Source organism: Scardinius erythrophthalmus (genome assembly GCF_964197995.2).
Source record: "Scardinius erythrophthalmus genome assembly, chromosome: 3".
In the NCBI taxonomy this organism is placed as follows: Eukaryota; Metazoa; Chordata; class Actinopteri; order Cypriniformes; family Leuciscidae; genus Scardinius; species Scardinius erythrophthalmus.
Window position 1 is genome coordinate 16847409 of NC_138223.1, and position 13892 is coordinate 16861300.

At 38.0% G+C, this 13892-nt stretch overlaps 1 protein-coding gene across 4 annotated transcripts in view; it reads left to right on the top strand.

Annotated features, from left to right (window-relative positions):
• Positions 1-13892, top strand: part of pax5 (paired box 5) — a 54913-nt gene that overhangs the window by 25527 nt on the left and 15494 nt on the right. For 2 of the 4 annotated variants that reach the window (XM_081362420.1, XM_081362421.1), the window contains 2 exons: positions 1010-1191; positions 9811-9940. In XM_081362420.1, coding sequence (XP_081218546.1) covers positions 1010-1191; positions 9811-9940 — 312 coding nt within the window. The remainder of the gene's footprint in view (positions 1-1009; positions 1192-9810; positions 9941-13892) is intronic. The other 2 variants (XM_081362422.1, XM_081362423.1) reach the window with 1 other exon arrangement.

Consider the following 13892-nt stretch of genomic DNA (forward strand, 5'->3'; position numbering starts at 1 on the left):
TGATGAGCATAAGAGACTTCTTTCAAAAACATTACAAATAGTAATGTGTCCAAACTTATGTACTGTGTAAGTAAAATATATACTGCTTTTAAAATTAAATGTTGTATAAATAAAAAGGTTAGGAATCATATTTGTTTTCAAGTGTTTTTTTATGGGGGGTGGCGGGTGGGGGGCCTCCAACATGAATTTTGCCTAGGGCCTCCTAATGTCTAGAACCGGCCCTGAGTACATGTCAACTTATTCTAACCCTACCAGTCTACCGATACTCTACTAACACTCTAAAATGAGAGTTAGTAGACATAGGTGTAACGTTACTTATAGACAAATGAATGTGTTAAAGGGACCATCAAAATAAAGTGAAACCAAATATTCTGCTCAAGGTATGTGCTTACTTTCATTATGATGCGTTTTCTTCAAACACCATGTCTCATTTTTCATCTCAAGCATATTTTTTATTGACACTGTTGTTTCCTTGGCATACAAGTACTTTTTTTTTTTTTTATAGGAGCAGAATTGTTCGGTGTGGTGGAAATGACGTCAAAACTAATGAAGAGCTGTAATATTTGAAATATTTACAGAAATTATTCTAAAAATGTTATAATATTTTTTATGATGAATTTTCATTTTTATTATATTATTAAAAGTCTGGGCTGGGGACAAGACTCCAACAATAAACTCTAAACTTTAAAGCCATTTGAACATTGGCAAAAATAAATGATAAAAGGATCCTTTAAAGAAAAGTTGAAATCTATTGGTTTAAATAAAAATCAAACCCTGGCACATAAAAGTGCCTGAAGTTGAAAGCACCCATATGTTAACATTATGAATTAACAATGAACAAAATAATGGTGTAAATTCATGGATAGAAACTTATTGTAAGTTGGTTTATTGTTCTTATTACATCCAAAACATGGGCTTGTGCTTAATATGCATTCTTATTCTTAAATGTCCTAAATTTTACTTTGTATATTATTACTACTTCATGAAATCTGTGTGAATCTCTTTCCAGCTCTACAGGATTCTCCTTTGGCGAATGGCCACGCCCATTCAGGGCGGGACTTCCTGCGGAAGCAGATGCGAGGAGAGCTCTTTACGCCGCAGCAGCTCGAGGTATTGGACCATGTCTTTGATCGACAGCCCTATCCTGACTTTTACCCCGTCCCTGACAGCATCAGCTACAAGCCCGCCCAGGTAAGGGCTGGGGGGTAGGGGTGTGTATCCTGCCACGGTGGTTGTGTGCACCTCCTCTGAAAACTCACGCTTGCCCTTGCCTGGCTGCCAATATTGCTTGACCCTGTCCCAACCCTGCTGTTGACCTATGCGCCCCCACACTGAAGCTAATGCTGACCTTTCACCTCTTTAAGCTAATTCTGGGGCCTTGACCCCGCTGGTGCTGATCTGTCCTCTATCGAGTTTTAGGGTGAGGTTAAGTCCCAGCAATGTGTAGAGGTTTAGGGTTAAGTAGCAAACACTTGTTTATTAGCTTGCAAAAGTTACTCACACACATGGAATTATGTTTCTATGTCCACATAAGATACATTCTGCAATTATTACTATCAAAAAAATATTTCATACTGTAAGATGAGGGTTTCATAAATGTTCAGTTTTGATTTAGTGTATATTATAGTGAGCTTTTAGGCTTCTTTATTTTAGCTGCTGTCCACGTCATTTAAACAGGCACTAGTGGCAAGCCTGGGTCACTCACATATTTGAGATAAAACATAACATAAATCATCATCCAAGCACCAAATCGTAATATCAGAATGATTTCTGAAGGATCACGTGACTGAAGACTGAAGTAATGGCTGCTGAATTTTCAACTTTGCCATTACAGGAATAAATTACATTTTAAAAGTATATTCAAATAGATTAAAAAAAAAAAGTTTAATAATATTTCACAATGTTACTGTTTTTACTGTATATTTGATCAAATAAATGCAGCTTTAAAACATTTTTTCTTTTTAAACATTTTATAATTGCAAATAAACTGGACAGGTACTGCACATTCATTGAATGAAAAATAACAGCTTTGACATTTTGAAAAGAGTGACCTAAGTTTAGAGCGACATTAAGGAGGGTACATGATGACAATAGTTGCAGTTTAAAGCAAATGATCTGCGAATAGTGTGACTTCACTGGACTGGCCAAATTGTGAATAGAATATTTCTGCCACAGCATTTTAGACAAACACTTTTTTTTTTTTATCATTTTTGGAGAGGGGAATCCCTTTGGATCAAAATGGGCCTGTTGTCTCCATTCTGGGCAATGCTGGGTTTGTGTAAATGCTAACACATAGCAGATAAGATGCAAAAGTACAGCTGCATGCACAAACAAACAATCACATTGCATAAAAACTGTCTACAAGAATAGTCAGTCAAAGATGTCAGTCAAAAGTCAAATGCTATCACCCCCACATTCATTCAGGCACACACACACAAGGCCAGTGTCAGAGTTCTATAGACTTGTCTGAAAGACCCCATAATTCCTCTGTCCATTTCACCACTGAGCGCTGAGGCTGGCAGGGTCAAAGGCTACTGAGGAGGGCATTAACCCTAAGGTCAATCCACATCCCCTGGGTGTGTGTGTGAGTCAGGTTTGTTGTGGCACAAACGATCAGACAAACTGAGAACTGGGAATTTGGAGCTGTCTCTTTTTTTTAGAAATTAGATTGTACGAGAGAGGTATATGCTAAGTGGTCTTAGGTGATTGACTGGCAGGTTGTTTTCCCTCCGCTGACAGTCTAACCTGTGAATGTTGCTGAAGGAGAGAGAAATGATAGAGAGCTTGAATCTGTCGAGTGTGTTTGTGTCTACCAGAGGCAGGATATGAACTTGGGACTTGATTTAGTTCTTTTCCCTGTAGCTGCTGTTTTGATTCGGTTACATAAGGGTTCAATTATATAAAATCAATGGTTTGATTATACCATTCATATGGTTTTCTTAGATAAAGTAAAAGTGTGCTTCATGTAGTGACTTCAAAATGAATGAATTTTATGACCCTAATATGGGTCTTTTAAATTTCCCTAATATGACCAAATCAACCGGATTACATTAAGTTACACCAGCGAAAGAAACTTGCCTTAATGTAACGATAGCACTTTTTACAGTGTTCTAACAAAACCTACAACAATCAAAGAACCTGAAAATAGATGATAAATCAGCATGTACAATCAATCCCTTTTATTCTCAAATAATCTCTTTATTCAGCACCTGTCATTTTAAGTCAAATCATGATATATGAATTTTCCCTGACCTTTTAAAATAAGAGTACTATGAAAACAAACGGCAACTTTCAGAATTCAAACTTCAAGTCTTCAAGGTCTTATTCCAAACTTCTGCAACTTTCTGATGTCAGAAATCCAACATGTTAACCCTTTCTTTCAGATGTTGTAACTAAACCTCATGGTGGTACAGCAAGTCTTTCAGCCATTTAGAAGTAGCAATATTCATCCATCCATCCACCCATCCATTAATCCATCCATCCATTCTGCAAGGATGGCATATTTTTTAGGCCAACCCAGAAATAGCATCACTCTGTTTCCTTTGACAAAAAGCAAATAGGATTTTCTCACTGGCTTTTGGATTATTGAAGAAAATAACTTTGTGACCAACAAAAGTTCATCTTACACAGGTTGTTCATATAATCCTCACAAATGAACAAAGTTTTTATGAATTTTGAAGCCTAAATACATTCGCCAGAGGTCTACACCATGGTCACATGACTTCAACGTCACCACCACTAAGCTTCTGAAAAATCTTTCAATCTAATGTAAAATCTGCAAGTTGGAAAGTTTGAGTTAGAATAGTATCAGCTGACTCTCAGCTGATCCACATCTACCTATAGGAATACGACGCATATCACCGTATACATATATAAGCTCCTTCAGTATTATCAGCAGCTATTGCGTTTCTCAGGAGCTAATTACCCTCCTCCATCCCCAGCTCCTTCTCTCGCCCAGTCAGGATTTGGCATTCTGATTCCCCTTGAATCAGAATAAATTCTTGAATTATGTTGTACTTTAAAATCTTGAATTAAATATATTTGCAAACATTCATGTTGGTTCTGTTCTGTTTACCCCAAGGGGGCTTATTGCTGCTCTCCCTGCTCTTATCCATGCTAGGCTGCATGGATGCGCAGGGAGTTCTCGCCCAGAACGGAACCATACCGCCAATCCAAACTGTATGCTAATTGTCAATCGTATTTGACGTTAGTGGTCCTGACAGAAATGCATCAAATGGTTATTTATATATAAAGGACTGTAATAATGGCAAGAGAAAGCCTTGTAGATGTGTAAAAAAAAAGAATTCAACTTAACAGTCACTACAGCAATAGTTCTCAACTGTGCCAAAGTTTATACGACGAGAAAGTCCATTCATTTCCAATTTACGACTAGGAAATTCATATTTACAATAATTCAAATACCACATGAAGGCAGCATAATTCCTATGGCCAATTAGTAATTGGTCACATGATATTTATGGCTCAGATGATTGGCTCAAAAATCTGAATATGTGAGTGTCCATTCGCAAATCTTATGCGCCTGTGCTGTGGACAGGTGAGGATGATATAATGGCTGAGCAAGTTACATCAAGATCAAAAAGCTCCATGTATTATATACCTCCTTGGATCAAACAGAAGTCTTACATACACAGCAATAAAAAAAGAAAATAAGTAAATAAATAAAAAAATATTAAATACCTATTTAATTAGAATGAGTTCTTCAGCAAAATATATGAAGCAAAATCCTTGACTATTTTTAAATGTATTATTATTAATTAGAAGTGGAAAAAATGTACGATATGACCCCAACCCCCCCTTTAATATGCATCTAATATCCTTAGCAATCTGTTTGTTATATACTTTGTAAGGTCGATGTTGTATGAAAGCATCTGCTGTGATGGTAAACATAAAATGTTATGTTTCTCTTTTCTCTCCACCCATAAATTTACCCTCAAGCTATATCTATAGTGATGAAATTTCTTTTTTCATCTTTCATCCTCCCCTCCCGCACCCTTTCTCCGCCTCTTTTACATTTTTTTTTTCACTTCTCCTCTCATTTGCTCTCTCCATCTCTCAGTTTGTGGTGCTGGAAGGACCATTAAGCACTGGCAGATCTATTAATTAGTGCCCTGCACTTCAAGGGGGAGCATATAAAACTGCACGCTCGTGAGAGTCTTTTCATTTGAATTTCCTCTTTCCTTCTCTTTATATTATGCCAAAGATACATCAACAGCCCAACAACCCTTACACTGAACTAATTACTGAGCTAGACCACGAGACTAGAGAGATAAAGGCACTGGAAAATATTCATTTATAAAAACAAGCTTTAGAGGTAAATAGTAAATATTAAGAGATCAGTGCAAAAATGCATGCAGTTGTGTTTGACTCAGGCCAAAGCATTTTTATTTTGGGGGCTTTCGCTTTTATATTATATGAAAGTATAGCAAAAGTACAAGTTTAAAGGGATGGTTCGGAGTAAAATCAACCTAGGGTCCTCTGCACCATGACCTCGAGCCAAACACCCCCCCACCAGAAGCCTTTTTTCCCTTGGTCGAACATTATTAAAGTTAGAGCTTATTTAGAGATATCAGCCGAATGGTTTAGTGCAGGCGCTAATGGACCCAAGGATGTATCTCGTAAATTACCCCACTAATAATGCCCGGAATGGTACCAAACTTCTACAGTAGTACAAATAGGTTCTGTACTCATAAAACGAGGCATTGGAAAGTTTGTAAGTACATCAGGAGTTTATTTAAATAACACTTGCGTAGGCTCATGCTACCGCTAACTCGGACGTCAAGGTCACTTCCGTTATTTGGGAAAAGCCTGTAAAAGTCCTGGCAGAAAGCGATGCATAAGGATTTAGTGTAACGACGCCCATTTCCAGGAATGCACTAATATTTTGTTGGTAGTACCAGTTTGCAACTATTATTAGTTAACACTAAGCTGTTAACACTTTGGAAAAATTATAATTCGTCGTTACACTACATCCTACTTTTACACGACAACAACTTTTATTCCTTTTCGGTTATGATTATTATGAAAATTATGATTCCAAGGGGCAGATTATGCAACTTGCTTGGTAGCTCACCTGATACAGCATTGCACTCGTGTCCTGTGTAACACAAGTCATGATGAAAGAACTTGTAGAAGCAAGCTAAAATGGCATGGTTGCTTCAACAATGCAGTTTTATTTTACATTTTTGTTAACACTATCGGTTTAGGTATAGAGTAGGGTTTAGTGTAGGTGGCATGTTAGTTTAAAATGCAACTGAGCATTAATATTTTAGCGCCACTCACAGGACATTTCATTTCCTAACTGCTGCGATACAGTATGTAAAACAAGTAACAAAACTAACAACTAAAAAAAATTTTTTCACATCTGTTACCGATAAAACTGAACATGCTTTTAGCACCACTCATAGGACATTTCACTATGAGAGTGTCCCGAAACCTGCTATAAGTACTGTATGTGATATAATTTTGCAGAAAATTAGCCATAGGCACAAGCAGGTGCTCAGTCCCCTGCACCATAGCAGTTACTGAGCCATGATGTGTATAGGGCCTTTCGCACCGGGTTCTAGAAACGTAGTTCTAGGCACTAGCCACCAAGGTAGTTCCCCGAGAACTAAATGTTCCCCTACAACCATTTTTCTGGTTGCATTCGCACCGCCAGTAGGAACTCTGAAGTGACGTAAGCCGTGCTTTTATTTTGATAGTGCGGAGGACATTTATTTTGACGGCGCTGAGAACGCCAGAGCCTGAGCACACAGTGCTCCCATTCTCCATCTTCATTAGTTTACGATCTGTTTAACAGTCCTGTCTAATATGTTATTAGATAGAATTGTTATACAAAGAAAGTAGATAGTATATGAAAATGTATTAGCGTTTGCAGTGTGGTTGATGCCCAATGTTGCTAGCTGAGCACAAACACGTAATCATGTTTTGCTTGGTCCCCTAAAAGTCGTGTTGGATTTTCTTCTTAGTGTAAAGGTTGAGAGGTCCATCTATCACCGTTTTCCACATTCGTAGAGTTAGTTTGTGGATTGAATATATAGGCTATGATCTGTGAGTACACAGCTTCTTTTTTTTTTTTTAAATAGCGGGTGCTGGTGTTTCGCATGTGTTCGGCCAATCAGGTCACAGGTAGTTCCTACTGTGGTGGGTTAGACCCTACTCTGAAGTAGGAGCTAATTTAGTTCCCCAAAAGGCGTTCCTGGAACTAAAATCATCCCAAGTTCCTGTGGTGCGAACACGCCAAAACGCAGGTACTTCCGCCAATTAGTTCTAGGAACTATAAGAAGGTTCCTTCGGAGCGAAAAATTTGAGTCTTGTTTGCACTGTGTCCTGATCCTATTCTCTCTATCATTTCACATACTCTTTCTACTGTAATAATAAAAAAAGAAAACTTAAGTGTGCTCATGTAAAAATTGTTACTTAAAATTACACACGGTCAACACTTGGTAAAAGTTTGTATAACTTATATAACATATTTGTATAACAGTGCTGGCAAGGGCAAATTCACCCAAAAATAAACTTTGTGTTGTCATTTACTCAAGTCTTTTCAACCCTGTATGACTTTCTTTCTTCAGCAAAACAAAAAAGAAACGGTGCAATACAATGTTGTCCAATGTTGTTTTGGACCCCACTTTAATTTTATGGACAAAAACTGCTGAAACATTCTTCAAAATATCTTCTTTTGTGTTTCTCAAAAGAAATAAATTCATACAGGTTTGGAATGAGGGTGAGTAAATTAAGACAGAATTTCCATTTTTGGGGGAATTGTGCCTTTAAATATAATATTTCTCCCAAAAGGTATGGAAACAACATGGTCTCAAATAAAGCATTTAAAATTGTGTGTGTGTGTGTGTTATACGTGCTGAGAGCCGCGACTCTTTGCTCCAGAGGAGCTCACCAATAAATGCCTCCCTGCCAGTCAGGCTCATTTAATACTGCATGCACTGCTAAATACCTCCCCCATCACTCTGTCTCAGTCCCACACACACATAGTGCAGTTTACAGGCTCTTCTAGGAGACAATGCGTACAAGCTGAGGGAAAAATAGAGGAAGGGAGATAGAGGGAATGGAAGAGAGAAAGAGCATCTGAGAGGAAATACTATTATGTAAATGTGGCTGCGGGTTGGGGTGAAATTATTTTGGTGTCGCGCGATTAGGGGCCTCATCTGTTATTGATGTGCGCGAAGAGGAGAGCCATTACAGAGGGGCTGTGTCAAAAACGACCCCCGAGAAAACTGTGACCCCAGAGAGAAATCGTGAGAACAAGGAATACAGTTGAAATGGAATTCCAGTGAGTTTCAGAAAGGCTGTGTGCTTGTTATTTAGTCAAAATCAATAAAAGTTTTTTTTTCTTCATTTTTCTTTTACCCTCTTTTTCTTTTCATCTCAATTTATTTTACAAACTCCATTCCTTGTTAACAGCCATTTTTTTCCCAACCTTATCCTCTCTCTACGTCTGGCCTCGCTCCAATCTTTGCCCCAGCTGTGGTGTGTGTGTGCCACGTCTATATGTGAAATGTGTGTGTGCATCATGGTCGCTGATGGGTTGCGTAGCTTCAGAATTGACAACATTTACAGGCTAAAATGAGAATCATCCATCTTCACTAGGCTGCTGTCAGAGGTAGGGCCAAACTTCATAATCCCCAATTACTAGCGCTAACCTTCCCATCTACATACACACATGATGAGGGGGTGGTTGCGAGCTGCATAAATAGAGAGGAAATGCCTATCTCAGACTGAATGACTGAAACAGAGAGAAATAGACAGTGGGAAGGAGTCAGGGATGGAAAGAGAGAGAGAGGAGAAGTGGACGGCGTGAGCTGTGATTGGTGAGGTCACAGTCTACTGCCCTCGCCGTGGTGATGAGCACTGAGGTGTTTAAGGGGTCACTGGGATACACACATACATTCACACACAAACACAAACAAACATCCTGCCTACCCTGTGTAATAGATTGGAATTTAACAGCTGTGGTTTTCTGTTGTAATTCTAGTACTGAATTATGGTTCCATTAACAATTATATTAGGTAATTTAAAGGAAACTCCCTCCCCCCAATAATCTGAGCTAACTATATACTGAACAGAAAAACAGGAATTTTTGTTACATCACAATTGATGAAAGCAATGAATTGTGGTTTAGTGAAGAATCTCTTTGACTTTTTTCCTGAAGAAAATAACTGCAGATTTTAAATGTGTTTAAAGCCATAACCTTGAAATCAAATTATGTGGTTCCAGTATTTTGTCTTTTTATCCAAAATGGAATCAGTTCTGAAAAAGATTATTTCCAAATCCTAGTATAAGAGCACAAACTGTACGGTAACAGCAGGGGCAGGTGTATCATCAGGATTTTGTTGAAGTTTAATTCACACCTAATCAGGGTTATTAATAACCTCCTCCTGCACTAAAACAGAAGCGACATCCACTTCCCAAACTCTGCCATCAAACCACATCCACACCTGAGTGACAAACCCCATTACCACCAATGGAGATAAATCACTGTGGGTGTGGGACAGAGATCATTGTAAGTAATTGGTCATGAAAGCACACAAGCGGGGTCAGTCTGAGGTCGGCCACATACATCACCTGATTCTGTGCCACCTCTACTCATTAGTGTTGACTATGTACCTGTGTGTCATTCACAAATTGCGAATCATATTTTGGATACACATGCAAACAGCGAGCAGAACACACACACACACAAGCAAACACAAAGATGAGGGTTAACATACAAAGTAAATTGCATGAAGTTGATTTTCTTCCATTATAGCCATCTAATGAAATCTGTTTCCATAGACGTCTGATTACTCAGCTATGGCATCTCTGGCTGGTGGATTAGAAGAGATGAAGAACAGCTTGGCCAATCAGACAGGAGCAGAGTTGGGTTCCACTGTTGCGGGACCTCAATCGTATCCACTAGTGTCCGGTAAGCAAACTACTGTATGTAAAAAAAAAAACCATGTAGTTTTCACTTCTGCCTTCTTTCCAGATGTTTTGCAAAGCAACCCATCCCAGTCAACATGTGATCAACCTTTAAAGCTGAAATGTGGTTGAAATAATGTCAGTTGTTGTTTCAATGTTGAAATAATGTTTAATGCTAAATGGTTGTAAAATGGTAACAGTATACTTAACACTTATAAATCAACATTGAAATTAAGATATTGTAAAAGTAAAATGTTGAAACATCATCGCAGTGCTTCAACCTTGATCCATGATGTTGATTTACATGTGAATAAATGTTGAAATGCCAGCTGGGTTAAAGGGGTACTTGACTGCTGGCAAATGGGCTTTCAATAAAACTTGGCTGCCTATACAATAGAAAGGCGGAAACTTTTTTGAAATCGGTGATACCTGTTGTCTTCCCGTTTGCCAAATAGGTAGAAAAACTTCAATGCTTATAATTCACTGGACATGTTGCCATCCAAGACCACTCCCACCAGTCTGCTATGGATACGCTCACCATAGTCAAATTCCGCCTTGCTTTAGTAGGATATACTTCTTAGCAAACTTTTAGTAATAATAGTGCCAACTTGTATTGTTCCCAGATACAAGAATTCAAAGATTAAATGTTTACTTTTGGTTCCCAGTAAACAAGTAAATATTGTTGATTTAGACATACTACCGACATTGTAACAATACAAATCGGGTTGAAAATCTGGGAAGTTACACTTTCAGAAAGGGCGTACATCAAATTTGATCATTTCTACAACTAGTAGTAGTAACTACAAGTAATTAATGTTTATGTACATCTATAGCTGTGGTTAGAGGATAAATAAATATAAATGCCATTTGAATGCAAACAAACTACAAGCAAAACAGGTAAGGCTTAAATTAGTCAAAACATGTTTTATACTAAACAATTAATTAAACAAGTGAGACTAGTTTATTTAATTAATTCATTCATTTGATTTGTCCAATAACATCCAACAGTAAACATGCATGCATCATGGAAGAATTGTTTCTTTTTTTCTGAGTAATGAAAATTCCCACTATAGTGTCATTTTCAAATTATGATCAAATTAATAGCATTCTGTGATGGAAATTATTATTATTATTATTATTGCATTTTGAAATTAAATGGCCAACACCTTTGTTGTTCTAAGACCAATTTCCACAATTAAAGTATATTTTCACACAATTTGCATAATTTGACTTTTGAGTGAGTTTAAGTTCGGAAGTCTAGGATAAGGTTACAACATTAAAATCTATATATAAAAAGGAACTTGAAAAGTAGAAAAATGTCAAAGGTATGGTACGACATTTCTAAAGCAGTGTTAGCAAAAAGAAATGTACTATATATGATATGTACTACATTCCTTCCAGTCTGCTAACAGCTGAAGTGCTGATCTGAGATCCGCAAGGCTTTCCTGTTATAATAGCTATGTTAAACATGAAGGAGAACCACCTGATTGTGGTTCAGCTTGCTGTGGGCAGCCCAGGGATGAGATGAGTGTTATCAGACCTGTTAAACAGTGCTCAGTGATTCAGATTCAGACTCTATTTCCTAAGGGACAGAGGGAGTGGATGGAGACCTGTAATTACTATATACACGTCTCCTCCTCTCCCTTACTCGCTCACTCCATTTGGGAGTAAGGGAGCGCTAATTAAGAGCTGCTTGGACAGGAGCCCTAACGAGGGAATCATGGAATTGGGATTTGTGCACCATCTGACAAAGGTAGAGCGAAACCTGTACATCTACACGGTGTGTGTGTATGAGCGCGTGTGTAGAAGGACAGAGAGCCAGAATGGATTACAAGCAGAGCTCGTCTCATAATGGACCATGTGAAAAGACTGGATTGAGTTCCTCATGTTTGCATAATGGCGCCCCCTATTGGCAGATCACAAATGAAATTATACTTTACATTTATGATGACTATAATTTTTTTAATCAATTTACCAATGATACAGTCATGCAAATACAATTAGACATGAATGAATGGTTGTTGTTGTTTTTCTGGGTGACACAAGCCAGACTCAAACTTACATTGACCACATTAGCACCACTGCTCAATGTGTCACAGCATGTGAACTACCCACCAGACCCAGATTTGATCTCTTTTGGACAAGAACATTTTTTTTCCTGTCTACCCTCTTTCATTCTTCTCTCTTCTGACAATGTCTCTCAGAGGACGAGGCCTTGTCTGTTCTACCTCTGAAGAGTCCATCTCTCTCTCTGTCCCTCGCTGTTGCCCTGTCCACTGACCCAGAGTGGATTAGTATCCAGTCTTCACTAATGTCTTCCTGTCACCTAACATGGACAACTCCCTAACATGGCAACCAGCAGAACAGAGAGAGAGTGAGACTCTCTGTAACTGTGTAAGGTCTGGGCAAGGTTCATTTTCAATGGGTAAAGTGGTCACATATACATTTTAAATGTTAGAAACTTTTACATTTTTGCTGCTCATTATGTTTTCGGTACAGCAGGAGAAAAAACAATATTTTTTTTTATTTTTATTAAACAGTGGTTTACCGTACAAACTATGTTTGTCTTTTAATAAAAAAGTCTGTCAGTTTATGGTGCTGTTGTAATTGGGGAAGGGATTTGAAGTGCTTACACTTTTAGATTCAAAATATGTTAGGATAAGGTTAGAATTATTGTGCTCCCATTCTAATCCGCTCCGTCTATTTTACGCTTACCCTGCACTTGTTCATTTAAGTCTGTGAAGTTAAACATACAATAGACTCGCTTGCTGTCATGATAATCCTTTATGCGGAATGGAAATACTTGCATGAATTTTTTTCATTTACAGTTCAGTACACACTGTATTCGTTCGATACACATGTGTACCGAACAGAAAGACTCATAACAAAAATACATGTACCATTACACCCCTAATAAGCAATATCTCTGCAATTCAGCCGAAGACAGAATGATTGTGATTGTGATATTGCTTTTATACAACAGTTAATATTTAGTAATAGCATTTAAGAAACAATATTGCAAGTTACTTTGTTTTTGTTTGGTAAATTAAAATAATTTCAAATGACATTAAAGCAGAAGAACTAACCATTGTGCAACTCTGAGCAACACACAGTAGGTGTTGTTTCTTTTTTTGTTCCCGTTTGTGAACGAATCGGGCTGGATTCATGAAAATCTTTCTAAGAGAGAAGTTAAGAAATTCTAAGAAGTTTGTCAGAATGTTCCTGATTTTATTTTAATCTTAAGAAGAAAATGACTGGTGTTATGTACCTCTTATATGTGTTATTTAAAAATCCTTGATATACAAAACAACCCAATAAATTCAGTAAGCATCTAACATTTAAGAAATTAAAGGACAAGTTCGGTATTTTACACTTAAAGCCCTGTTTTCAGATCGTTTCTGATGAAATAGAACGGTTAAGATTAAAATTTGGACACATGCTGCTGGCCCGAGAATTTTCGGTTTCTTTCGCTTTCACCCCCCACCTCCACAATGGCTGCATAGGTGCACTGGAACAATCCTTCCTAAAACGCATTAAACTTTCGTTTACAAAGACGTGAAACTCACCGAGTGGTCAGGAGTGTTCACTGATATGCTCACACAAAAATCGCTGCAAAAGATGCTTTCCAACAGGTTTTATCGTAGTTTTTGTCCAACTCCATTGACTTGTATTGGATGTGCTGTGGGGTACGGTATTACTCCGTCGCCGCCAACTGGACTGGAGTGTCTATTATTCAAGCTCTCAACGGAAGAATGTACGGGTGTGAGGCGTTTGGAAAAATAGGTCCACAGTTTTACAACGAATGGTAAAACACCTGTTGGAAAGCATCTTTTGCAGCGATTTTTGTGTGAGCATATCAGTGAACACCCCTGACCACTCGGTGAGTTTCACATCTTTGTAAACGAAAGTTTAATGCGTTTTAGGAAGGATTGTTCCAGTGCACCTATGCAGCCATT